The 27,424-nt window shown below is 42.8% G+C and overlaps 3 protein-coding genes across 3 annotated transcripts in view; 2 read left to right on the top strand and 1 right to left on the bottom strand.

The window, feature by feature from the left end:
* The first annotated feature begins 3,529 nt into the window (after nucleotides 1-3,529).
* Nucleotides 3,530-5,334, top strand: sap18 (Sin3A-associated protein). Its single transcript, XM_069675130.1, has 4 exons — nucleotides 3,530-3,685; nucleotides 4,571-4,680; nucleotides 4,780-4,902; nucleotides 5,016-5,334. Exons 1-4 carry the CDS (start codon nucleotides 3,614-3,616, stop codon nucleotides 5,170-5,172), a joined length of 462 nt encoding a protein of 153 aa, XP_069531231.1. The 5' UTR covers nucleotides 3,530-3,613; the 3' UTR covers nucleotides 5,173-5,334.
* Nucleotides 5,335-6,145: 811 nt separating this feature from the next.
* rtraf (RNA transcription, translation and transport factor) lies at nucleotides 6,146-9,527 on the top strand. Its single transcript, XM_069675448.1, has 8 exons — nucleotides 6,146-6,273; nucleotides 6,815-6,939; nucleotides 7,025-7,124; nucleotides 7,648-7,728; nucleotides 7,851-7,939; nucleotides 8,020-8,088; nucleotides 8,740-8,788; nucleotides 8,899-9,527. The coding sequence occupies exons 1-8, from the start codon at nucleotides 6,213-6,215 to the stop codon at nucleotides 9,051-9,053; spliced, it is 729 nt and encodes a 242-aa protein (XP_069531549.1). The 5' UTR covers nucleotides 6,146-6,212; the 3' UTR covers nucleotides 9,054-9,527.
* A 2,575-nt stretch (nucleotides 9,528-12,102) lies between these two features.
* The window catches only part of nid2a (nidogen 2a (osteonidogen)), a 45,004-nt gene continuing 29,682 nt past the window's right edge, over nucleotides 12,103-27,424 (bottom strand). Inside the window, exons 21-38 of the mRNA XM_069675245.1 lie at nucleotides 27,232-27,337; nucleotides 25,465-25,586; nucleotides 25,279-25,384; nucleotides 24,608-24,741; nucleotides 24,425-24,530; nucleotides 23,465-23,598; nucleotides 23,258-23,363; nucleotides 22,560-22,693; nucleotides 22,349-22,454; nucleotides 19,227-19,356; nucleotides 19,044-19,144; nucleotides 18,775-18,947; nucleotides 18,564-18,693; nucleotides 18,305-18,476; nucleotides 15,695-15,852; nucleotides 14,914-15,037; nucleotides 14,699-14,811; nucleotides 12,103-12,128 (exon numbers count right to left, since the gene is read on the bottom strand). Coding sequence (XP_069531346.1) covers nucleotides 14,700-14,811; nucleotides 14,914-15,037; nucleotides 15,695-15,852; nucleotides 18,305-18,476; nucleotides 18,564-18,693; nucleotides 18,775-18,947; nucleotides 19,044-19,144; nucleotides 19,227-19,356; nucleotides 22,349-22,454; nucleotides 22,560-22,693; nucleotides 23,258-23,363; nucleotides 23,465-23,598; nucleotides 24,425-24,530; nucleotides 24,608-24,741; nucleotides 25,279-25,384; nucleotides 25,465-25,586; nucleotides 27,232-27,337 — 2,154 coding nt within the window. The 3' untranslated portion in view covers nucleotides 12,103-12,128; nucleotide 14,699. The remainder of the gene's footprint in view (nucleotides 12,129-14,698; nucleotides 14,812-14,913; nucleotides 15,038-15,694; nucleotides 15,853-18,304; nucleotides 18,477-18,563; nucleotides 18,694-18,774; nucleotides 18,948-19,043; nucleotides 19,145-19,226; nucleotides 19,357-22,348; nucleotides 22,455-22,559; nucleotides 22,694-23,257; nucleotides 23,364-23,464; nucleotides 23,599-24,424; nucleotides 24,531-24,607; nucleotides 24,742-25,278; nucleotides 25,385-25,464; nucleotides 25,587-27,231; nucleotides 27,338-27,424) is intronic.

Here is a 27,424-nt window from a genome sequence, read left to right as displayed (position 1 = left end):
TCTGTCAGTCCAAACTGAAATATATCAACAGATGTGGGATGGGTGGCCATGACAAAACTATGGCAAAACTACCGTCGCACTACTTTGCCTTTAGTGCCAATTAGTAAACTTTAGCATGCTAACACACTAAACTAGAATGGTGCCAATTACTGGTAGTGAATGTTAGCATGCTATCAGGCTAAACTAGGATGGTGCCAATTACTGGTAGTAAATGTTAGCATGCTATAAGGCTAAACTAGGATGGTGCCAATTAGTAAATGTTAGGATTGCTAACACACTAGGCTATGATAGTGGCAAAGCTATGAATTATACCTGTATCAAGTACTGTATATATATCAGCACTATATGAGCATCATGACTTTGGTAATCCTCTGACATTGTGGTTTTAAGTGAACTGTTTCAGCATCTATTGGATGGATTGCCATGAGATTTGATCCTGATATTTTGGTCCCCTTAACTGTTCGTCGAGTGCATCATCATATTTTTTGTCCATAACTTTAATTCATGACCAAATTTGTGCGACACTACCATAGCACTATTTTGCGTTTAGTGACAATTAGTGAATGTTACCATGCTTACACGCTAAACCAGGATGGTGCCAGTTAGTAAATGTTAGCGTGCTAACAATGTTTTGTTCCCCCAGAAACAAAACCTGAAGGACAGGGGTCACGGTTTGGAGAACTCACAAAACATTGCACATGTCCCAAAAGGGTCAAAGCAAAATGGGCCCTTTGGGTTTGTCAGCCACCGACTGAATCTATGAAAATGATGGACGAAAAAAAGAACCCAAAACGAAGGAGAAGTGGGAGTCACTGGACAGGGGTGAAACAAAATGAATGGGAATGTAAACTTCCACCACACACTCAACTCAGATTTTCATTCAAACAGAAAACACAGAAAGCCAACTGAAGGTGTTGACTCTCTGGAGACAAAAAAACAACTGAGCAGGGAAACCCCAACCTCCTAACATAACCTCCCAGCCAGGCTGATTGCCATCAGCTGAGGGAGAACATCACAGGTGCACCCAATAGCTGCTGATCAGCCAGGAAACCCGTGACCTCGATTTTGGATCTCTGTCCTTAACAAACCTGATGCTAATTAGTAAATGTTAGCATGCTAACACACTAGGCTATCATGGTGGCAGAGCTATAAATTATACCTGTTTAATATCAGCATGGTCAACATCAGCATTGTATGAGCATCATGACTTTGGTAATCCTCTGACACTGTGTTTTTAAGTGACTCTTTCAGCATCTATTGGATGGATTGCCATGAGATTTGATCCTGATATTTAGGTCCCTTTAACTGTTCGTCGAGGGCATCATCATATTTTTTGTCCATAACTTTCATTCATGACCAAATTTGTGCAAAACTACCGTAGCACTATTTTGCCTTTAGTGACAATTAGTAAATGTTAGCATGCTAACAATGTTTTGTTCCCCCAGAAACAAAACCTGAAGGACAGGGGTCACGGTTTGGAGAACTAACAAAACATTGCACATGTCCCAAAAGGGTCAAAGCAAAGTGGGCCCTTTGGGTTTCTAAAACGGTGGCTGTGGAAATAAAACTCCTCACAGCCACCGAACTGAATCTATGAAAATGATAGACGAACAGAAGAACCCAAAACGAAGGAGAAGTGGGAGTCACTGGACAGGGGTGAAACAAAATGAATGGGAAAGGAAACTTCCACCACACACTCAACTCAGATTTTCATTCAAACAGAAAACACAGAAAGCCAACTGAAGGTGTTGACTCTCTGGAGACAAAAAAACAACTGAGCAGGGAAACCCCAACCTCCTAACATAACCTCCCAGCCAGGCTGATTGCCATCAGCTGAGGGAGAACATCACAGGTGCACCCAATAGCTGCTAATCAGCCAGGAAACCCCTGACCTCGATTTTGGATGTCTGTCCTTAACAAACCTGATGCTAATTAGTTAATGTTAGCATGCTAACATTCAGCATTGTGCCTGTAGGCTTTTTTTTTATACACTTTGTATGGACAGAGAAGACACATTAGTGCTTCTGAATGTAGCCTGCTACTGCGTGCCCAGTGTGTACTACGTGCCCAGTTAGCTCCTTCCTCTGTAGTAAACTGAACTTCATGAGTAAAATCACTGGAGTACTCCTTTTACTATGCTGTGGAGCCACTGTTAATGTGACAGTAACTTATTAATGTTACCCAAATCTACTTTAATCGACGGATGTGAACGGTCTACTTGTGTTTACAAGGTAGAAATCAGAGGGTTGAAGGAACAAAGTTGCATTGAAGAGTAAAAGTGTGTATAGGTGTGTGTGTGATCCCGTAGTGACTGTAACAGGACACAGGTAGAGAGGCTAAAGTGCCTCCAGAGCCAAACCATCACTTGGCAGCAGTCGGCCTGCAGGACAGAGCAGCTCTGTGTGCTGCTAATGACTGTGACCGAAGAGCTTTTCCCACAGTTTGTTCAAGAGTGGGAGCAAAAACAACTTCCTGTCCTTTACAGAACTGATATTTAAACTTTTGAAAGGTCTGTCAAACATTCTGCACATTCTGCTTGAGCTACGATGTTAGGATAAGTCCAGAAATAGGGATGTAAAGATTTGTAAAGTCGTCGATATCTGCTAGTAAAAAGTCTTCACCATCTTTTTCTATAATAAAAAATAGTAAATAGTAAATTGACCCTACAATTATGTGGAGGGCAGAAAAACATCCGGGCTGAGACAGAGAAGGCGTAAGTGATTCTAATGGAGTCATTAGGGGAATAACAGTGACACTTATTCCTGATGCATATCAATGAATGGATATCAGTGTCAGGACCGGACTCAAAGAGCCACTGTTTGATCTGTCAGTCAGGACAGAGCTAAAAACAAAACGACCAAAAAAAAAAAAAACAGAACAAGAAAAGCTGGCGGATTGTTTCAAGCGGGTGAATGAGTAGGGAGGACGAGAGAGAGAGGTAAAATAGAGCTGATTGTTAGAGTAGCTCCTGATCAGCCAGCCAGCTTGAGAACAGAGGGAGCCAGTGTCAGGATACACACACAAACACACACTGTACAGCACTCACATATATGTTAGCCAGAAAGCTACACACTGTAATGAGTGAGGGGGAGAGCAGCATGTGACTGAATAGCAGGTCTCAGTTCTGTAGGTGGACTTGGCTGACTGGTCCAGGATCAGCAAAGCTACTGTATGAAGTTCTGTACCAGCACTGCAGTAGGTTCTAAAAATTAATAGATTAAAAATGACAAAAAAATGTGTTCAGGAAAGTCCTCTCCTTTACAACGTTATACAATAAAATCGCACTTTAAAGAAAAAAATACGTAGATTTTAATTCCTGACACAAAAAACTTTAATTTGGACGTAAGTTTGAATAATACAAGCTCTGAAACAAAAAAAAAACATGCTTTGGATTTATTATTGTTTTAGTCGTGCAAAATTAAGTATTTAAAGTCACTCCGAAACAGTAAGGGGCGACAAAGTTCTCGCTTGTTGCTAAGAAACGCGTATTGGCTAAAACAACACCGGAAACGGAAACAGCCTCAGTCTTCTTCGTCGCTGCAGCTACGGGGAAAAAAAGCACGGTGGAAGAAGTCGATACCCAAGTGTATTACTTTATCAGTAAACAATTAAAATGGCTCTTGAATCGCGGATCACACAGGAGGAAATTAAGAAGGAGCCAGAAAAGCCCATCGACCGAGAAAAGGTAGACCGCGCGAGAGCATTGTTTAGCGTGTTTATTTTGAGCTGTAGCATAAGCTAACCTAGCTAGCCCCAAATGGTAACGGTATCGAGGCTGGTTAATATATGTGCAGGAGAAACTTCAAAACATTATAATATTCAGAGCATTGGTTCACGGCTGCCCCTTTCAGCTACGTTTTCTTCTGCATTATCAGTCAGATTAAAAATGAGACGAAATGGTAGCGTCTGCAGCGTGCTAGTGTTAGCGTGCTAGCTAATCACAAGTGGACCGTTGGTCGCCAAACAAACGATTTATCTGATACTTGAATTAAAAAGAGTGTACTTTGGGAAGATATCAGCGAAACAAAATACAGTATAAACGATCCCATGCTTAGAGGTAGAACCGCAAAGGTAAAAGAGTGTAACTTTCAGGTTTCTTGCAAAAGTAGAAGTTCGGCATGTTATTGTCATTTTTGCTTTGTTTGCTACCTACCTCAGACAGCATAGTTGCTCTAACACCCGGTGTATATTCTGTCAAATTTAGATGTTGTTTACAAAAGTACTACCGTACAAATAAACAGCTTAAACGCCCCTAAGGATAACAGTGGCAGTGGAAATATCTACTATACAGTACATTGGCGCTATAAGGGTTGTAGTTACACGGTTTGACCACTGAAGGGCAGTGAACGTTCGAAACTACACTGTCAAAGTACACGCCATATAATATCATAACGTCCTGAATAGACTTTCAAAATAAAACTCAAAAGATACTGAAAATTAACCCCAGTGTCGTTTACTTTTCCATGTCTGTAAGTGTTTCAAGTACGCCATATTCATGTTTTATTGTTATGTGCCAGCCAGTCTTATGAAATTTTTAATACCTTTGTGTTTGATGCTTACTTAAATGCAGACCTGCCCCCTTCTGCTGCGAGTATTCACCACCAACTGTGGCCGACACCACAGAACAGATGAATTTGCCCGTGGCAACGTTCCCTCCAGTGAACTGCAGATATACACATGGTGAGATTAAACACTTTTTTTCTGTTTGTTTTGAGTTTATACGGCAATAGAATGCACCTTGTTGTTGTACTAGTTATTTAAAGACTGTGTGTTTTTCAGGATGGATGCTACCCTGAAGGAGCTGACCAGCCTGGTGAAGGAAGTTTATCCAGAAGCCAGGAAAAAGGGGACCCACTTCAGCTTTTCTATTGTCTACCCCGACCCCAGAGGGAAAGTGTACCGGTCGGTATCACACTACCAAAATATTGGTTGGATTCATGTAGTTATATGTTAACTGGTTTGATTACATTTTCCTACACTGTATATTGAAGCATGTGCTCGTTCCCACCTTTCAGGTTGAAAGACATCGGCAACACTATATCTGGCAGGAAGGGCGCAGATGACGCCATGACGTTGCAGTCTCAGCGCTTCCAGATCGGAGACTATCTGGACATAGCTATCACACCGCCCAACAGAGCCCCGCCCCTTGGTGCACGCATGCGGCCTTTCTGAACGCCCGCAATACAAACATACATACCAACATGCAGACATAAATCAAAACACATCAACATTAGTTTGTTTTTGTTAATTTTCTCCATGCAGCATTTCTGATGGTTTTTGCCCCATTTTTTAAAAAATGTGAAAGTGTAATAAAGTTGTCATTTTTTCCTCAAAGTTTCTGCTTCTTTCTGTGTAACACACTATGAGATACGAAATGAATCTTGATTTCTAATAAGTGCTATTTATACAGTCCAGATCCTTTCAACAGAGAATAGCTTATCCTATTCAGGGTCACAGGGGGCTGGAGCCTATATCAGCTGTCATTGGGCTAGAGGCGGGGTAAACCCTGGACTGACTGGCAGTCAATCACAGGGCTGACACATAGAGACCAACAACCTTTCACGCTCACATTCATACTACAGGCACATTAGACACCATGAACCTAACGAGCATGCCTTTGGACTGTGGGAGGAAGCTGGAGTGCCAGGAGGGAAGCCACTCATGCAGCGAGAGAACTACAAACTGCACAAAGAAAGGCCCACTATGTCTGAACTAGGAACCTTCTAGCTGTGAGGAAACAGCGCTAACCACTGTGCAGCCCTGGAACCTACTAATGCAATAACTATATGTTATATGATTATATTAAGGTCCTCTGTACCTTTAACGTAGGCTTAGGCACTGAAATGATTTAAATTATATAAAAAACTGCAGGACAGTATTGTCTAAATAACACAATATAATCTGGGCTTTGAGTACATAGAGCCAGACTAGACTTGAAGGACATGCAACATGTGTCAAAAACACTGTTTAGACATTTATTTACTATCTGTTTCTTTTTTCCCTGGTGTATTTCGCGAGTAGTGCTACTGGTCAGTAACATTAACCGTATATGGTCAGTAAGTATAATTTTATTTTGATAGTTCAATTAGGAAGTTGTAGGCCACGGCGGCGCATGCGCGATGTCATTTACTAACAGCTAGCAGAAAATACAGCCAATATAGCTTTCTGTTAGCCAAAGAAAGCAGCGATTTACACTAAACACAATCGTTGAAATGTTTCGGAGAAAACTGACAGCGCTAGATTATCACAATCCCGTTGGATTCGACTGCAAAGGTGAGAATGAAGTCGTCACGGGGCTCTTGAATGTGTTTTGGTGGGGTGTTAAACGTGGAGCCGGCTAACGTGTATCAGAAGTCCTGTCACTGCCTGAAGACAACGCGATGCCAAACGCTACTAACAAATAGTGGTTTATTGTGTTTTTTTGTCTTAATGTTTGTCAGAACACTATAAAAAATGTTGTACAACCTCTTGACATACGACACTTTTATTCGGCGTAGGTAATTGGAGTAAACAACGTGCAAGCTGAAAAACAGAACGCTCAATTGTCCCGTTTGTGTCCACAGTTGTATGTTAAGAAAGTAACAACGTTAGAACTTAAAAATGAGAAATTTAAAAAGCATCGTTTATAACCTTAAAGGTGGTGTTTTTAAAAATATAAGCTTGCACAAAACTTGGATGTAACTATCTAAAATGGTAACTTGGCAGCTTTTGAGCCTACGTGAGCCATTTGGCAGTCAACATGAGGCTGGTCCTGAGTTGCTTATGTTGACATTACCCCTTGAGCTGCTAACGTGTGTCATTGTCTCCGTGTCAGATGAGACACAGTTTAGGAACTGCATCGTGTGGCTGGAGGACCAGAAGATTCGACATTATAAGATAGAGGACAGAGGAAACCTGAGGAACATCCCCAGCTCTGAATGGCCCCAAGCCTACGAGAAGGTAACACCACCATCATACTGATAGTTTAAATCAGATTTTGGATGCATTATTCGGTGGTTTTGACTGTCCGTATTGCTGTGTGCAGTACCTGCAGGACGTGAACTGCCCATTTCAAGTTCAGGAGAGGCAGGAGGCTTTGGACTGGTTACTGGGCCTGGCTGTAAGATATGAATATGGAGACAATGGTAAGATGGCATTATGTGTTCTTGCATAAGATCCATTGTTATATTGACAAACAATAATGTCTTTCAGTGTGTGCAATGCATGCCTCGGTAGATTTGTATTGCAATACTTACAATGACCAGCAGATGGAGACGTTGTAAAAGGAATGGTGTGATCTAAAGCTGCGTTTCCACTGGAGGACCGTTCCCCAGGGACTAGGGAAGTAAGGAGTGTGTCTAAATATAGTCCCAGGGACTTTATTTTACCCCCCAAAAGGTCCCTGCTAGGAGGGCTGTATGTTCTGAAAGTACAGGGACTTTGGGGTGGGACTTGGGGTTCTTGCTGCTTTCAGAAGACACATGTCAGCGGGTCAATTTGGCTAACCTTTTAAGACCTCAGTCGAAGGGCAGACAACTATGGACTTGAGGAACTTTTTAATACCCTAAAAAACTAGTACCTTTGGTGGAGATGCAGCTTAAGGTTGCCAGTTTGGTGCCATTAGTTTTGAAATATGTTTACGTGTTGATCTTTGCTGTGTCTCCTCAGTGGACAAGTATAAGAACTGCGAGCCGATGGCAGCCTCCAGCAACAGCAACAAAGCCGTGGACCCCCTCGTCAACCTTGACAGTAAGTGATAACACGCTCCTCAGCCTGTCCTCACACTTTGCCTTCCTCACTTCCCATCCTTGATTCCTTCACCTCTTTGTTCCAGGTGAAAGATAAAGTCCTCACATGTTTGTGCTTTGCAGGTGACTCTCCGGAATTCAAAGCAGGAGTGATGGCTCTGTCCAACATCCTGAAGATACAGCGGCATGATGACTACTTGGTTATGCTCAAGGTGGGCGTGTTCTCATATACTTTCATGATTATCTCTTTTATCGCTATATTGTTAATTAATTGAAAATTTTCTCCTCTCAGGCCATTCGTATTCTGATCCAGGACAGGCTTTCTCCAGAAGCTATCACTAAAGCCAGCCAGAATAGAGAGGTAAACTGAAGATGCTCATTTGGTATCAAGACTGGTATAAACACATTTTTCTTAAAGAGGGGGTATTACGCTGTTTCACATTTTAAGACATACATAATGTTACAGTGTTGGATGTCCAGACTAAGCGTGGGTGAAGTTTCAAATCTATCGGTAAAAGTATGTTGGAGTAATCCCCAGGCTTCTCAGCTCAGTCTGCAGGCTGCTGTGAACGCCAGGTTTCACACAGTTTCTTAAAGGGACAGCGCTGACTTGAGTCGTTTCAGGCAGAGGCTGTATGAGAGCCTGCACAGAGCACCAGTGTGATAGAAACGATGAGTTTCTTTAAACTGTAAATGATGCTAAGCTACTCCACAGGTGCTACAGAGTGAAATATAACATTTGAAATTAGCGTAATACCCCCCTTTAATAATGATGTTCTTTAATTAAAACCTTAAAGGGGCGAAGATATCCTGACTTTTAGTCTTTACTATGGGCCAAGAATAATGGATGCCTTATTTTCCATCATGTGAATTTCTATTTAAAATCCCTTTGCGGCTTAATTTTCTTGGTTTTATTTGATATGAGCTTCAGCCAGGACGATATTATCTCTTTGGTTGGAGTACAGTCCCAGTAATGCATATTTATAACATGTTTCCATTCCTGTGTTGCCAGGGTGTTCCAGTAGCTTTGGACAAGCACATCTTGGGTTTCGACACTGGAGGTAAGGAAGGGCAAATTTATGATGACGTCCACTCAAAAGGGAAGACGCTCTTCACACATATCCGATATAAAATAATCATCTACCGCAAAGTAAAATGCATTTCTTTTCAGACGCAACTCTGAACGAAGCGGCCCAGATCCTCCGCCTGCTGCACGTCGAGGAGCTGAGGGAGCTCCAGACCAAGATCAACGAGGCCATCGTCGCCGTCCAGGCCATCATAGCCGACCCAAAGACAGACCACAGGCTGGGCAAGGTCGGCAGATGAGAGCGAGGACGCAGAGGGGTCGCCGGAGGAAGCAAGTGAAGGACTGAACGGCGGGAGTTTTAATTTGATTTTGAGAGGGAAAGGCCTTTTTTTTTCGTTTGAGTTGGACATAAACGAGCATATTTTCCGTTTGTTGCACGAGATTAGACTTTGTAGAATTTGGAGGAAATTTGAGCAGATGGCAAGTTTTCAGATGCTGTCTTTCATTTTTGTACTGCAGCATTAATACGTTTAAACACAGTTCAGTAGTTAGACCTGTATAATACTACATTCTGCTTAAAGTCCTTGATTTCTTCAGAGACTTTGGTTGAACTTCCTGATCAGCTGCCAAAAGCAGTGAAGCTTCTAAAAAACTCACTGACAGTTATATTTGTATTTTTGTCTTACAGAGAATTTTTTTGTTTGCCAATGGAAGAAAGGGTGATTTCGAAATGGTTTACATTGACGCTGTGTGGGAAAACATATAAACACAGCTAAAGAGAGTCCGTCTCCTGTGCTTCTTGTGTCATGGATCATTTCCTCCGTTCAAGCCTCTTTAAGGAACAACACAACAACCTCTAAAAGGCCTGTCAAGTACCAAATCACATTTTATTGTTATAAATATCACATCGTATAAAAAGATAGAGATTTTAAAAGTAGTAGTAGAAAATATTTGGCAGGAAGAAAAGAATGTGACGTCATTTCAAGGTGTGAAAAAACAGATTAGTAGTGCAGAGAAATATGGCAGGACTGTCGCTGTGGTCTGACTGGCTCTCAGGGCTGGGGGGAATATAGAACACATTACAGTAATCTCATATCTTTACCCAAATACTAAGCTAAGGCTAGCGAACAACTAGCTTAGCCTCCTGCCTTTATGCTACTAAGCTAACCATCTCCTGGCTCTATCTTCATATTCAGTCCCAGACGTGACAGTGGACATTCTACCTGTATCTGACTCTCAGCAAGTAAACAAGGAAAACGTAACTTTCTCTAAATGCAAAGCTAAGGCTGCAGAATGATTAGCTTAGCTTAGCATAAAGACAGGCTGAGAACAGCTAGCATAGCTTCCTTTGGGGAACTAAAATCTTACAATTTTGCTTTCATATTTAAGTTTTTCTAATGATTAAACATGATATATTGTGATTTTTAGTCCGCTCTAGAGGTACTGTAGCTTTGGATGGAGCCAGGCTAACCTGTCTTCTGCCTTTATGCTACTTAGCTAACCATCTCCTCTAGCTTCATATTCCTTCCCAGATATGACAGTGGAAACATTCTCTCCATCTTATTCTCAGCAAGTAAACACAAAGACAGATCACTTTCTCATATCTTTTCTTAATCACTAAGCTCAGACCGGTGAACAATTAGCTTAGCCTAGCATAAAAACTAGCCTGTCTTCTGCCCATAGCTACTAAGCTAACCATCTCCTACCTCTAGCTTCATATTTCGTGACAGATAATGACAGTGGAAACATTCTCCCCATCCAACTCTCAGCAAGTAACAAAAAAGATAACTTTAACTAAATACAAAGCTAAGGCTGGGAGAACGGTTAGCTTAGTCTAGCATAAAAACTGAAAGCTGAGGAGAACAGCTAGCCTAGCTACCCTCAAAGAAATTTGGGAGCTCCCCTTAAAATACTACATTTTAGCTTTTATATTCAAGTTTTTGCAGTGATTACACAAGATTTATTGTGATTTTAGCTAGCCTGTCTTCTCCCTTCCTGCCACTACGCTAACCATCTCCTTGCTCTAGCTTCATATCGAACGCCCAGATACGACAGTGGAAACAGTATTCCCATCTTATTCTCAGCAAGTAAACATGAAGACATAACTTTCTCACATCTTTACCTAAATAATACCCAGGGAACAATGGGCTTAGTCTAGCATAAAGACAGAAAGCTGTGGAGAACAGCTAGTTTAGCCACGTTCCAAGAAATTCTGGAACTCCCCTTAAAATAAAAGTTTTTGTATCGTCATTTTTAAGTATTTATAGTGATTAAACTAACAAGATATATTGTAATTTTTTTGGTCAAATCAAGAGGTGCTGTAGCTTTGAAAGGAGCCAAGCTACCCTGTCTTCTGCCTTTATGCTACTAAGCTAACCATCTTCTAGCTCTAGCTTCATATTCAGTCCCAGACCGTGACAGTGGAAATATTCTCCTCATGCAACTGTCAGCAAGTAAACACAGAAAACAGATAACTTTCTCTAAATACAAGCTATGGCCGGGGAACAGTTAGCTTAGCCTAGCAGAAAAACCGGTAGCTGAGGAGAATAGCTAGCATAGCTACCAGCCAAGAAACACCACTTAAAACCGCACATTTTAGTTATTTAACGGATTTAACTAACAAGATATGTTTGCTGGTGAGCTGTAAAGGTGCTGGTAGCTTTGGTCAAGCTAGCCTATTTGCTGCCTTGCGCTACTAAGCTAACAGTTTCCTGGCTCTAGCAATATATTAGGCACAGAGAGTAGAGTGGTTGCAATCTTTCCATCTTACTGCCGGCAATTAAACACATTTCCAGGAACACTTAACCATTACTTTGACCTGTATTAATTTCTGTCCAGAAATTACCCAGAATGCTAAATGTGAAATTAAAGTAAAGCCACCGAGGCCAGTCGACCGGACAGAAAACTGATGCTCCGCTTCACAACAGATCTTTGGCTCGAACACTTTTGAAAGCTCCGCCTGTGATTCTTCTTTGGCTTTTAAAGAACAGAAAAACCTACGCTCGTACATTTTAACATTTCATCTCATAGCTCCGTAGCTTTAATTCATAGAAAAACAAAACAACTCGCGTACAAAAAACATAAGAAAAAAAAATAAAAATGAGGTATAAAACAAATTTACAAAACATTTATTTTGGGGTTATATCTTTACGGTGAGATAATGGGGTTGGGGTCAGGGTGAGTGGAAGGGTTGTAAATTTGCTCTGAAGGTCGATCTGGCAGCAGGGAGCCATCTTGCTCCCTACTTAGTGTCCTTTCTTCTGAGGGACACTGGAGAGGGCACGTTTTAGGGTGGTCCTGCCCTCTGATCAGGAATCTCCCCAGAACATTAGCACCAAGGACTCTGCGGCTGCCAGTCCATCGTTAATGGCTCCCTGTGACAAGAAAACAGACGTTAAATGGCTCATTTTTTACGACTTTGACACATATATTAAATTTCTAGTGGACGCACAAACCTCCCTTCTCTGTAGGTTTATAGCTGCAGGAGGAAATGAAGAGTAATTTTCTCTTCCTGTGTGACTCCGAATGTGACAGGATGAAAGCTAAAGTGCTGCAGCGACCTAATGACAGAACAAACAGACCTTCCATCCCGAACAAAGCCCTGCACTTTACAACTCGCGGCGACCGAGAATTACCTCCTTAAAGAGCACGTCAGTGTGTGTTCACGTATTCGACAATAACAGCTTTTAAGCCTCTTACAAGCAGCTCCCAAACAAGTGTGTTTGAGAGCCGTCATCATGGGCAGAATTACACCACGCAGCCACATCTTTGAAGGGAGCCGTCTGAGGTTTTAGAGAGTGTTAGAGGACGCGTATGTGTGACATTTACAGATACAAAAGCTACACGAATCAGACGCACAACCTCTTCTCTAACAACCAGATTTGACCCTCTCTGCAGATGTGCGGACGACATCTGCGAAGGTGCCACTTTAAGGATTATCCTGTGTTTAGGAGGCTACTTTGTACTTTAAAGGTGTTTAGCGTGAGGCTTTGAAAGGACTCGAAGACATCTGCAGACATCAACACATCAAACATGACACGCACAAACACAAAATACAGGTAGAGGGTCGCACACAGCTGTGTGTAATCATTGTTCTCTGGATGCATGTACGCACACACAGGTTACAGGTGGAGGGTCGCAGACAGCTGTGTAATCATTGTTCTTGTGTGTGTGAAGTCACCAAACACACGCACGCACACACACAGGTCTGGAAGAGTGGGTGTAATCCAGCTGTGTGATGACTGTCTTCGAGGTGCAGGGTGATGAAACACAAAATCAAGTTTCTCCATACAACAAAGGTTGCGTTCATGCCCCCTGAAAAAATAGTTTTTTCAAACTTCAGAGCTCAGCTTCTTATAAAAACAGTAACGATCAATAAATTGATTAATCGTTATATTTTTATTTTACTTTTTTTTTTGCCAATCAAACTTTATTTTCACATTTTCACAGCCTCAACCTCTTAAACACAAAGACAATAAAAGGTCAGCGAACAATACGTCACCCTATTTAAAGACAATTATATTCTCCACCATAAGTGTTCACCAAACTACTTTAATCTGCTCACCTTGCGTCTCTTCAGTTATTTCTCCCCACACACCTTCACCTGCTGTACCTGCACACAGCGGCTCCTTCCATGTGTCTGATCTGACGACATTCATCGCGCGCTGTACGTTTTACAAAGTCGTCCAAATAACACGACTCGCTTTGAGTTTTTCACCCACGTTCTCGTTTCCATAGCAGCAGGTGAGCCGCGCGTGAAGGAAGCTCGTTGTGAAAGACGTTGCGTGTCAAAACAGACAGCTGCACTTAAAGGCTTTTAAAACAGGATAAGAAGGTCAGTGTTTAACAGAAAGGATCGCATCTCAATCAATGCATTTAAAGGGGAGGACCACCACATACCTCTGTGTGTTAGTGACGAGCATGTGCAGAGACGCTGCTCAAGGTACGGGAGGGACGGAACACGAGGGAGTGTTCATTAAGTTAATCGATCGTTGATGACGATCGGACAACATGATAGAATTAGTCGCCAAATAAACTTGCCCAACATGTCCCGCCCGCTAAGGGTATGAAAAAGGGCAACTCTTGGGCTTTTGATTCCAATGTCAGATCAATTAAATTCTGTGATTGACTAAATTATTAACGACCAATAATCGATCATCGATTAACCATTTACCCATTCCCACTGTTAGCTATGTTTTTGTAATGTGGCCCATTATAAAGCCTATATTCTGAGAATTACTTAATCAAATTTAAGTAATTTATGCAGTTCAAAAAATCAATTTGTTGTTATGGGATGTTCTATGATTTATAAAAAATAATGTCAGTTATCTAAAAAAAAAAACTCCAGAATCTTGAACAAACTTTATGGAACTATAAAAGTTCAAACTTGCAAATGACTGCAACTCAAACTCTATTAAAAAAAATGTTTTTAGCCTGTGCCTGAATGCATCACCTGTAGACACAGATGTAAGACTGTACCCGCTGCTCTGCTAATGCGCTGCCTAACTATAAAGATTGTGTAGACATCATGTAAGAAGCTCATATCTCCTACGTTTTCTTGAGCCTTGAATGCAGCATTCTCCTCTGCTATATCGCTGTTTGGGGCAAACTGTGTCTCCTGTCTCTGCGTAAATGCTGCCTTCAGGGTTAAGGTGACATCTGGTGGGAGTTGACTGATGCGATGACATCAGTGCACACAAACCAATGAGCTCACTGGCTGGTGCACCTTGATGTCAGCGTGTGTGTGTGTGTGTGTGTGTGTGTGTGTGTGTGTGTGTGTGTGTAAAAGAGGGCGTTTGGTTGTTTTTACACAAAGCAAAATAACATGTTTAAGCAGAGGCTGAAAAGAGTGTGTGTGTGTGTGTGTGTGTGTGTGTGTGTGTGTGTGTGTGTGTAAGCGAAAGAGAGTGATAGTGTGAGTGTGTTTGTAAGAGACATATCTCACCTCATAGACACTGGCTGGTTGCTATGGCGATACCGTACAGGTGAGAGCGCTGGTCAGGCAGGTATTCATCAGTGAACTGGCTGCTGTCTTTGCTCACTGCGATCACTCCGTCCCTACGAGGCCGCACACAGAGAAAGAGAGGCACTGAGGATGAGTGATCAGCTCATTGATAAGTGAACAGTAATGAATGGAGACAGCAGAATAAAGATGGCTACCTCCTCCAGTCTGTGTAGTAGAAGTGGTTCCTGTAGTAGACCATGCTGAACGGGTAGTTGACGCTGGGGTGGATCACTCTGCGATTGGACCCGTCGGGGGACACGCACTCTAATCGCTTCGTACCTGATGATCAGAACAAAAGAAAAACAAGCGACACTTTTATCTTCAGCATCTTTAAGTCCCATCTTTAGGTTAAATTGTTCAGCTGAAGCCTGCTGGGCTGCATGCAGACTGAGCATGTCAGCTCAGTCTGCAGGCTGCTGTGAACGACAGGTTTTTTCTACACTTTGTGACGTCACAAAGTGCAGCCTCAGCAGGCTTCAGAGAGCTGGCCAATCAGAAGAAAGAGGGCTTGTAGGCGCGGGGTTTCTTAAAGGGACAGAGCTGACTGATTCGTTTCAGGCAGAGGCTGTATGAGGGCCTGCACAGAGCACCAGTGTGAGAAAAATGAGAAAAAAGTGTGAGTTTTATAAACTGTAAATTATGCTAAGCTAGTGAGAAACGAAGCCTGAAATTAGCATAAGACCCCCCTTTAATTACTGAAGGTTGGTAAATGTGCTTCTCTAAATCTCACACCTGATAAAAGTAGTAATTGTAGTAGTTACACCGGCATTAGTAGTAAAAAATTTGCAGCACTAGTTGTGGTAGAAAAAAGTTAAGTGTAATTCTTTATGAGAGATAATTAACTAGAAATTAAATTATATATTAAATCCTCCTTCTTACATCTTACGTCTTGAGCAGCCGTACTCACAGCAGAATGTTATTAGAAGTCGTGTTTACCTGCATCGGCCCAGCAGACCTGTCCTGCAGAGGAGTCATACGTGAGAGCGTTCGGCAGTCCGATCCCGTCCGACACGACCACCCGGCGGTTCTGACCGTCCACTGACGAGCTCTCGATCTTTGGAGCCTCTCGGTTCCAGTCGGTCCAATACAGAGTCCTGCAGAGAGAAGAGCACGAGTGAGCGATTATTTACCTTTACCTAAGCTCCATGTTAACCTACTCTAGAAGTTCGACTGTTGTTGCGTGGACTTGTTTGGGCACCGAGCGCTGGGATCTGGTTAATATAAAGAGACAAGAGCAGAACCGCAAACACACGAGAGCCGGGATGTGAAGGTACGAGGGCGCAGGTCTCGAGGGAGCAGCTGTCTCCTGCTGATGAGGTGACGGTCAGGTTACACTGAGCAACGTGTGACCTTTGACCCTAATGCATTTTTCTGTGGATGTTTCATCTGAATACATCAGAAAACATGGACACATTTTCTACTTCTATTAAACTACATCTCCCATATTTGTTGTGGGTGTGTCTGCGGACCTTTAGAAAGCGTGTGTGTGGGCTGCGGCTGACACCTTTTCATCTGTACATGATGCTGTACATGTGGGAAACAAGGTAATACACACCACGTCTATACATGTGTGTGCGCTTTCATGTGTGTGTGTGAGGGCAGCATGTGAAGGCTCAGAAATCAGAGCACATGCTTTAGCATAAGTGTACCCATGTGAGGCAGTAATTACCTTTAGGAGCTGGCTTTCTGTCAACACACACACACACACACGCACAAGCGCGCGCACACACAAACTTGGCCTTCAGTCAGAAAAGAAACTGTCAAACAAATAATGTGAAACAGACACTTTAGGTTTTATGATTTGGGTTATTGCTGCTGTGTTTAATCACTTGTATCAAACACACACACACACACACACACACACATACCTGTTGATTATGTGATTAGTTGCGATGATGAAAAGCAGATGTTATTCCTGGAGAGCTGACCGACGGCGGCCCCGTGCTTTCGACGCTCGTGTGTGTGTGTTTGTGTGTGTTCAGGATTAATAGCATCAGTAAATCGAGCTGAGTTTTCCAGCGGCACAGAAAGCACTTAAAGTTACTTATACGACAGAATTATCAAACATGCTTTATTAAAGGGACAGTCCACCTAAAAGCCCTCGTCCCATCAATCTCCTGCTATCAGCGCCTCGTACCGATGAGGTCACGCCGAGGTCGCATTCTCCCAGGCTCTCTCCAACATGTAATCCGCGCTGTACTAATGAATCACAAACAGGCTGTGTTGACTCACAGCTCGTCTGGATGCGTTTCATGGTAACGGCCTGAAAACCATCTGCGATCGAGTATCGCTGTTCGCCTGTCTCTCATTCTGCTTCAGTGGAGCTCCTCCAGGATGCTACACTTGATCGCGATGAGAGTGTGTGTGGGCGTTTGTTTGTTTCTTACTCACAGAAGAGATTTGAACATGTTTGTGAATCCAGACTAAACCGCCCCCCAAGGCTTTGTGAGTGATTTCTGACCTTTCCTTTAAACGTTTAAGCAAGACATTATGAAGAAAGAGAGACAAACAGAGAAGCTGATAGATGGACAGCGTGTCGTTTAGTCACATTATAGTCATTTTTATCCTTTATAGTTTTAGTCAATAACAACACAAAACATTTTAGTCCAGTTGTTCTCTTTAAACTAATTCAATTAGCCTGATACAGGTTTGATCTGCCGTGAAGCAAGTCCCAATCGCTGAACCCATCGGCTACTATCCGACGACGATATAGCCTCTGTAGACAGCGGTGAACATGTCAGGGCATGTCCGGTTCAGCCAGCGATTAGCGGTAAACGACTTCCAGTCAAGACTTCCTTTCCCACATGTTTACAGTCCGGTGTGTTCAGATCAAAAGGGAAGCGAATTTCGCTCCCCCCTGGTATGTCAGCAAAATATACGGCGTCATTTCTTGGGTCATTAAATCCCCCGGAGGAGCGCCCGTTCATCTGTTTCTTGTGAGTCTCAGTTTCACTGTAAACAGTAAGTTACACAGAGGCTGCACTCTGGCTAACTATTGCGGTATGAACCCGAAAAAGAAACCGTATTTCTTGTGATTGACTTTAATGAACGGGTTTTAAGTTTAAGTTTTTTCTACTTTTAAAATGCTCGTTTGTTGAACGGAGGTCGGGTCGTTTTTTTCTGAGGCATTTGAGGAAGTCGGGAAATCTTAACGCCGAGCTTTTGTGACACAGCGTCAAGAGAATTTGTCTGAAGTTGATTTTTTGATCAAGAACAGATTGTTAGCTGTTAGCATGTCTGTTTATAGAGGTTAATAAGAAGCTGAATCGCTGTCAGATGACGGGGTGTCATTACGGCGCATTACGTTCTGCCTGCTTCTGCTCTCCACATGGTTTTTCCGTGATTACTCGGACTACAAGCGTACTACAAACGGAAACCAGAACACATCCCTAAAATCCACATCCCTGCCTACAGATTCTACATTTCTATGTATCTATTTTTAGCTCGTCAACGCCTCGTCTGCGTCATGGAAAAATGGTCGCTGACAAACATTTATCGTCATTATTCTTGTTAACAACATGAACACTGATGGACAGAGGGCTTTACCCGGTGGAGGAGACCACAATGATGGCTCGGGGGTTGACCAAGTCGGCGTCAAACAGCGTCCGCCTCCCGCTGCCGTCCAGGTTGGAGCTCTCGATCAAATCCGGGTTCGAGTCGACCCAGAACATCAACCTGCGATTGACGTCCACCGCCAAACCCTCTGGACTGACCAGATCTACACGGAGCAGGAAGAACACACAGGAAACGTTAAGATCTGTTCCTGCAGCGTGTCTTACAGGATGAATGAAGTGTGTGGTCTTACTTGTGTTAATGAGGATCTCAGGCTCGGCTCCAGTCGCCATTAAAGCTCTGTTGATCGTTCTTGCGGACAGATCGGTCCAATAGACTCGGTTCTCTTTGCAGTCATAGGCAATACCGACAACTATGGAACCCTGGGAACACACACACGAATCAACACACACATCATGTGACTCCCTCCTTTAACGGTTTGTTTCGTTTCATCCGTCTCTTACGTGTAGCGTCAGCAGTGTTTTGGAGCCGCTTGCATCCAGTCTGGTCCCGTTGAGAGGCAGCGCTCCTATTTTCTGCCCCTGAGCGTACAGCAGCGTGACGTCAGTGTTCGGAGGTGGGGTCACATCCGGGCGGGGCAATGGGCGCACAGTGGGCGGGGCGACTGAGGGAAGGCCTGGGAGATGATTGGATGGATTTAAAACAATTTCAGGTGTGATTGGCGGCAAAGATTCCGGCCTAAAAAGTGTCATAGAAGTGAGAGGATGCTTACATGCAGGTTTGACAACGTCATGTGATCGGGTACCAGGAACCTCCCGCCCGTCCTGATCCACACACCAGCAGTAAGTGGTCTCTCCATAACACTGCACAGGACTGAGAGGAGAGTCGCTTTTTAAGTAGATTTGTTTTTAAAACATACATTTAAATATTGTTTTTCCCAGCGTATTGAAGGTACCTGAACTGCCCGTCTGCCTCGCACTGAGGCACGTACTGCTGTGCTTCTGGTTTCCCCCCATAGTGCTCGATCAAACTGGCCCTCCAGCGCTCGCACACACTCTCAGGATGCTGGGTTGGAGCTACAGAGACTGAGGGGGACACAAATCAAACACAACGTTAAACACAAAACTACATGATTGTAGAATTACATTTCTGGTTGAAATTGTACTGAAAGTAACATGGCAACCTTACACATGCATCCTATGCAAATGACATAAAATTGTTGTTTTCAAACTTGGGCCCTATGTTTACATGTTTGGGTGTCAAAATTATGAGATCCTTTGTTTAACCAGAAACAGCAGCTCTCTTCAAAACCACCAGACTCCACTGACAAAAACAGCAATTTTACCTCGCAGAACACGGGAGCTGCCGATGGTCTACTGCTGCCTCCATCAGTTAGTTTGTTTGTGTTATTGTGTAAACTAAGGGTTAGTTCGGTTCCAACACATTGTCAACAGAGCTGTCAATCATCCTTTTTACAGTATCATATAACTAATTGAAATTAAACTTGTCAGAAAAATGAACACTTGGATTTAAATCAGCATGATAAGAACTAATTATAATGACAGAAAACATGTATTTGGTGTGTATTTTGATTTTATAGTTTGACTCATGTCCCATCTGTTAACATGGAGGAGGCGGGCTTTATGACCTATACTGCAGCCAGCCAGCAGGGGGCGATAGAGAGGGTTTGGCTTCACTTTGAGGGAGCTGTCATGTCGTCCATCTTTTTATACAGTCTAGCGGTAGACGAGCAAGTCCCGTGTTCTGCGAGGTTAAATGACTGTTTTTGTTAATGGAGTCTGGTGGCTTCGAAGAGAGCGATCTAACGGCTGTTTCTGGTTAAACAAAAAATCTAAATCATTCGAACTCTCTTCCGTCACATTCACGGTTGACTCACGTTATACGTCGGGCCCAACTCTCCTTCTTTGCTTTGGACTCGATGAAAATCGACTGGCACTGCTTTGATCTGATTGGCCTGTTTTTGATGCGATGCGTTTGATTGATGTCTGGTCCAAGTCAGTTTTCTTTCTAGCTCGCAATATCCGTAGATTAATATTTTACTCAGTAACGGATGGATGTACAAATGAAGTCATTTAAAATATACTTAAGTACAAGTAAAATTACTGACTTTGAAAAATACTCCAAAAAGCACAAGTACACGAAAAAGCTACTCAATTACAGTAACGTGACTACTTGTAACTCGTTACTTCCACCTCTTCCAGACCCTACTTTTTCTCTAATCTCACATTATCTAATGACATTCTTGGAGTTTCCTAGCTTCAGTTTACATCACAGTGATAGTTGCAGAGCTTGATTAATGGTGTGGGAAGGCTCTGTGTTTAAAAAGGCTCACACATGTACACACATCTTGCTTTGGTCAATGCTGTTTACCTTGTAAAATCCCGTTAATAACTCACTTTATAGGAGAGCTTTAAAACTACAGCCGAAACCACTTTAGGCTTCCACTAATGTTTACACAGGCCTCTCTCTCTCTCACTCTGTAGCCTCTATACTAAGACAAGAGATTAGGATGATGCTTAAAAAGGAGGGTGAGAAGAGAAAAGCTCTTAAGTGAGAGATCAGAGAAGCAGAGAGACAAAGACTAACAAAACAATTAAACTGATGTCTCAAATAAGTTTCTCCAGAAGGATTTATTATAGTTAGGGTTAGTGTGCTGCTGTCCTGTCCTATGAATCACTTGGTTTTTACGTCTATGTACTGTTTCACCACATGGCCAACTAGTGTTATTTTTGTGTCTCCGAGATCCTTCCCAGAAATCGACAGCATGTGGATTGTCCACTAAATCAACGATATTTCAATCCTCAGGCTGAGTGACTGTGCTGGCAATGACTTGCAATAATTATGTGGGTATGCTAAATACAGACTAAACTCAACCAGCGCACAGATTTGAGAGTTTGATGTGGGTGTTTGACGCCTGCATCACGCTAACTGCTAAATTTGTAGCCGGTTTGACCAGTGAAGGCAACAAAAGGTGTCGAACGTTTGGGGCTGCATCCACACAAATATGTTTTTGACCCAAGAATGTGTATAAAAGCCAAACATGAGCAGGAAATGCTGCCCTCATTATGAACGATTACTGAGGAATCCCTGAACAAGCGTCTGGTGCAGCGTCCAGGTAGGGCTGTCACGGCAACCGCATGACCGCAATACCGCGGTCTCTGACGCATTAAAATCTAAAGGGACGCAGTACACTCACCATCCATGCGTCCCACAGAAGCACCTCATCTTTCCCATACAGAACGATACTTTATAAAAAAACAAACTCGTTTTAAAAATCACAGCAAAAGAAACCTGGTGTTTCAACCCTCTGCGCATCTAATCGGAACAGACGAGCCCGCGTGCAGTCTCGCGACATGCTAGTTTAGGCGTTACAACAACAATTCCCAGTCACCACGGATTTCATTTCAACAATTAACGATACGAGCTTAAAAGTGGTTAATAAACTTGCGTTTTCACCGCCCATGTTGTGTTCACTCATGTCGACGATGTTTTACCGTCTCGGAGACGCGCTGTAGTTAAATAAACAAAACATACTCCAGCAGCGGGCTGGGGCGGCCGTTAACCGCCGAACCGCAAGGGGGCGTTAGTGTTTCACCGCGGTTAGAGAAATGTAATGAGTGCAGGTGATTATGAGGCAACAAGGTTATAAATTCAGATTAAATAATGTTTTAGACAAGCTAAGCAAACATGCATGTGTTTCTGTCTGTGCATCTGCAGGGCGGGTGTAACACTGTTTTGTCACTCAGCTGGTCAGGCAGCATGTTTTGTTTTGATTCGGTTGTCGGGCAACAGCCTAAAGCTCGTCTCACCACGGAATGACCACTTCAGATGTTTGGCCGGTCATAAATGGAATTTATAGCAAGAGCTGAATTTATAGAACGGCCTCTTTGTGTACATTAGAGAGGGAGTGAGAGGGCGAGAGCACATCACAGAGTCACAGAGAGAGAGAAGCAGAGAATAAAGTGAGATACTGTCGGAGGACATCTTACTACTTTTAATCTGAATTTTATTCTGCTTGGATGCACAAAATCCAATCTCCGTCTCACGCAGTCTCACCTGGTCTGTCACAGTCTACAGATGGAGCACCAGGTTGAGTCCTGGATCCGGCTCTCTCCTGTCCCCTGACATCCACACACCAACAATGTCCAGTGGAGCTGTGACACTGAAATACATTTGGATTAAAACAGTATTATTAAAGATATGTAAAAGGAAGGGGGAAAAAAGGGAAACATGAAAATTAAAGTTTGCAGAGAGGTCGCGGTTTTACCTGTCGAGGTAGATACTGTCCTGCTGCATCACACTGGGGTACATAGGCTCCAACTATAGGATATCCCTCCGGACCGGTCGTCTGTACACTGTCTCTGTGGTGCTCACAGTGAGTTTTAGGACGCTCTGGTTCATCTGGAGGAAAGTAATAAATTACATGAGTAATTAAGACACACACACTCTTAACTTGGCATCATATAACTACTATTTAATTGAGGTACACAGAGAAGGCTCTGTCTCCTCACCTGGTTTGTCACAGTCTTTGGGTTGTGTGCCAGCTGAGCTCCTGGTTCCTGGTCTCTCCTCCCCTGTTCTGTCCACACACCAGCATTCTCCAGTAGAGCTGTAACACTGTTTACAAATAGGGAAGATGGTTTCGGTATTGCATGTACTATTCTGTTCAAGCTACTCACAACTACAGGTGAAACACAGAGAAATAAGTCGGTCAAAAATATTTACCTGCAATGATCTGTACTGTCCGTTAGCATCACACTGAGGTGCATATGCTCCATATAAAGGATATCCCTCTGGACTGGTGGTATGTACGCTGTCCCTGTGGCGCTCACAGTGAGTTTTAGGACGCTCTGGTTCATCTGGAGAAAATTAACATAAAAAGTTACATGGTCATGAAAATTGAAATGTGTTAAAAGAAACATGGCGGACACAAGAAGGTACATGAAGAAGGATCTTTTTTCTCACCTGGTTTGTCACAGTCTCTGGGTTGTGTGCCAGCTGAGCTCCTGGTTCCTGGTCTCTCCTGCCCGGTGCTGTCCACGCACCAACATTCTCCAGTAGAGCTGTAACACTGAACAAATAAAAAGAGATGATGTATTACCTCTACTATTGTTCGAGATACTCAATTCCACAGGTTAAACGCAGTGAAATAAGTCAGTCAAAAACATTTACCTGCAATGATCTGTATTGTCCGTTAGCGTCACACTGAGGTGCATATGCTCCATATAAAGGATATCCCTCTGGACTGGTGGTCTGTACACTGTCTCTGTGGTGCTCACAGTGAGTTTTGGGACGTTGGGGTTCATCTGCAAGAAAAAAGTGGATACATTTTCAGAAGTAATTAGGAAAAAAGAGGTCAGTATTACGCCTTCTTACAGACTTTGCCCTGTTCCCAAGCTCCATATAACATGAGAAATAGCAATTCAACCACCAACATACTGTATATCGCAGAGAAAATTCCAAGTTGAAATAATTGTTTTTAAGGTTGTCTGATTTCATTTATGGCTTTTGCTGACGTTCTCTTGCCTTTTTAGACCTTGTCTTTATAACTCTTTCAAGTGACAAACTGTCTCCTCCTGTTTTCTGCTAACTTTCTGCTCTGAGGTACCACATGGTTCAGTTGTGGGCCCACTGCAATTCCTGCACGGACTGCAATAAGGCACTTAGGGGGTTGTGTTAGGGGGATGTTTATTTTCTCACTGACCGAAAAAGGGCCAAAGGTCATACAGCTCGTGTTATGTCTAACTATATAAGAAATATCAAACAGCAGTTGCTTTTTGTAGATAAAAAAAAAAAGTTTAACCCAAACAACGTGGATCCCTCTGAGGTTCCACCTGGTTCTGCACTGGGCCCACTGCAATTCCTCCCCTACTAGATCCCTCCTTTTTTGCGGACCCATAATGTCCAATCCAAAACTTTCCTGCAAGTGCTGCAACTAGCTTGTACATCAACGACTCATATCCTGATTGGACTACAATAAATCACTTCAACACTGAATGGGCTCTTTAAGTTTTACCTTAGTTCCCAAATGCTGGCTTCCTATCTGCCTGAGACCCTCTACTTGATTGGAGTGATCCAAACTTCTAAGAACATACAGACACAGTCTTGTACCACCAGAAACAGCAGTCTCACCTGGTCTGTCACAGTCTATAGATGGTACACCAGGTGGAGTCCTGGTTCCTGCTCTCTCCTCTCCCCTGACATCCACACACCAACAATGTCCAGTGGAGCCGTGACACTGAAATATACAATAATAGTACATTATAATGACAAAGAAGAGACATTGTGTCTGTATTTATTAAAACCAGATCTTACCTGTCGAGATGTGTATTGTCCATTGGAGTCACATTGAGGCACAAACAGTCCTGGTACAGGATATCCCTCCGGACTGGTGGTGTGTACACTGTCTCTGTGCTGCTCACAGTGGGTTTTAGGACGCTCTGGTTCATCTGGTTTTAAAAGATTGACGATAACAGGATCACACATATTCTGTAGTGAGTTACATTAGTTACATCATTCTCACTGACAGCTCCCAGTTAAAAAGGGCCAAAGGTCATACAATCTATTCAGCTTGTATTAACCATGTCACTACAAAAGAAAAATCAAAGCAGCAGTTGACTTTTCCTACAGACATGCCATTTAATTTAGATTCACTTTACTGTGCATTCTGCCATCGTTTATGTAAAGCTTCCCACCACACACAGCCTTTCAGTGATATCACCTGTTTTTCCAGGCATTCCAAGGCTATGACCCAATGACCTCAATAGAGCGCCACTTACAAGGTTAGACACACACTCACGTAAACGTGCCGTCTGTTTGACTTGTCATTGAGCTGAGGAATTAGGGGGTTCACGGGTCAATGTTTTGCGAGACAGCCTTGGAGAAGCATGACATAATGCACCTGATGTTGCTTGTACCACTACGGCACATAACAGAACAGATTTAAGTACGCGTGACAAGCTCTATTCATGGTTATTCTTTCCTACCTGGTTTGTCACAGTCTGTAGGTGGCGCACCAGGTGATGTCCTGGTCCCCGCTCTTTCCTGTCCTCTTCTGTCCACACACCAGCAATGTCCAGAGGAACCATGACACTAAAAAATATACATTTTATTAATTTAATGCAGTCTAAATTAAATGCAAAAATATCAGTTAGATAAGTCAAGATGTTAACCTGTAGTGGTGTGTAATGTCCATCAGCATCACACTGAGGTACATAAGCTCCAACTATAGGATATCCCTCTGGACTGGTCTGGACACTGTCTCTGTGGTGCTCGCAGTGAGTTTTAGGTCGCTCTGGTTCATCTGGGGAGGAAGAAAAACAAGTAAGTGAACTCATTTGTGATTGGTATGCAATTTCTGTCATGATGGTTAGTAGGGGTGGGAGTCTTGCGACATGATATGATACGCAAAATGACATGCGATACAATACGATACGCAATACGATATGACACATGATATGATCCAATAAGCTATACGATAAGATACGCAATACGTTACGATACGCTACGCGATACAAGATCTGATACGCGATCCGATACGCAATACGCTACGCAATACGCTACGCAATACGCTACGCAATACGCTACGCAATACGCTACGCAATACGATAGGCGATACGATACGCTACGCAATACGATACGCTGCGCAATACGATACGATACGCTAAGCAATACGATACAATACGCGATGCGATACGCGATGCGCGATGCGATACACAATAAGATATGCGATACGATAAGATACGCGATACGCAATACGTGGCATATATGTGGCCCACGAAAATCTCAATGCAGCGATTCTGCAATAATTGATATATTGCAAGATAATCATATAATGATACATCACGATATCTGATTATCTTCCCCAGCTAATTAATTTCCATTCACGTTACCCTCATTCATGTCATAAGCGCCACCACGAGGAGTCATGAAGTAGTGATGCGATGAATCAGAATAGCAGGGGAATCTGTTTAGAGCGCCTTATATCTACAAATTGCAATATCAATATTTTTTCGATTGTATTGCACGAGTCAGGACAGCTATATATTGCTGTATCAATATTTTGTCCCACCCCGACTGATTAGCAAATTCTATCATGGAAATAGTTCAAACGTCTTTTGGCCTCTTCCTTTCCCTTCGAATAATAACCTTTAAGACAATTTGTTTGAATAATAGTTAGCATTCAACAAGTGGACGGTCGTGTCCACTTCACTCTCTCAGTTCCCATTCAATTAAAAAGTTTGTTCTTCTTGTCCCTGCTGGTGATGATGAGGCACACCCGGATGGTGTCATCTGCATATAGGAGCACTTTGTGGGGTTGAGTTAGCATGCTGGATCAAAGTTTACACCCATGGAAACAAGTTGACATGCTGCAGCTAATGTTACACTCTGCTGTGAAATCTTTGACGTAATGGGATTAGCCCATAATTGCCTCATTGGCTTTTAAAGGGGCATTCCACTGATTTTACATGTTTACTGGAAATGGTTAATCCAAGTTAGCCGGTGAAACAGTTGTATAAGGTCCTTCTTGTCTCAGGAGGGGTTATGTCAACATGACCTTAATGATATCATTGTAATGTCATTAGCTTAGGGTTTGGACAGAACATATTCCTAAGAGAAGTCTGCATTACAAACTAGTGTAGATTTTGGAAGATGTAGGTTTCACCCGAAAGGGCGAGTCTAAAAAATGATGCTTCTCAGTTGCTTTGTGGGAATTGTAGGGTTTTTGAAACTTAACCTATACCAAGAACTCTAATTCAGGATCTCAGTTTTTCCTGTCTCTCACAGGATTTATAACTTTATGGAAGTGTAATACTTAATTAGTGAATACCACTGAAAAAGAAATTGCTTTTTGCCCGGAACCAATGTATGACAATATAATGTGTCTCGCTTAAGAACAATCTGACCAGATAACGCTGAGACGAATGCATTTGCCCCACCTGGCTTGCTGCAGTCCGTCGGTGTTGTACCAGGTGATGTTCTTGTTCCGCTCCTCTCCTGTCCATTATTGTCCACGCACCAACAATGTCCAGAGGAACCGTGACACTGCAAGAATAACAACGTTAGTATGATAATTAGTTTAGTCTTCTTTCAGTTGGAAGGGAGTCCTTTTAAACATGTTATTTGTGACGA

This window comes from Semicossyphus pulcher, unplaced genomic scaffold (genome assembly GCF_022749685.1).
Source record: "Semicossyphus pulcher isolate SPU_LCO1_2020_fin unplaced genomic scaffold, fSemPul1.0.p SCAF_24, whole genome shotgun sequence".
Lineage (NCBI taxonomy): Eukaryota > Metazoa > Chordata > Actinopteri > Labriformes > Labridae > Semicossyphus > Semicossyphus pulcher.
This window is presented reverse-complemented; position numbering and strand designations above follow the sequence as displayed.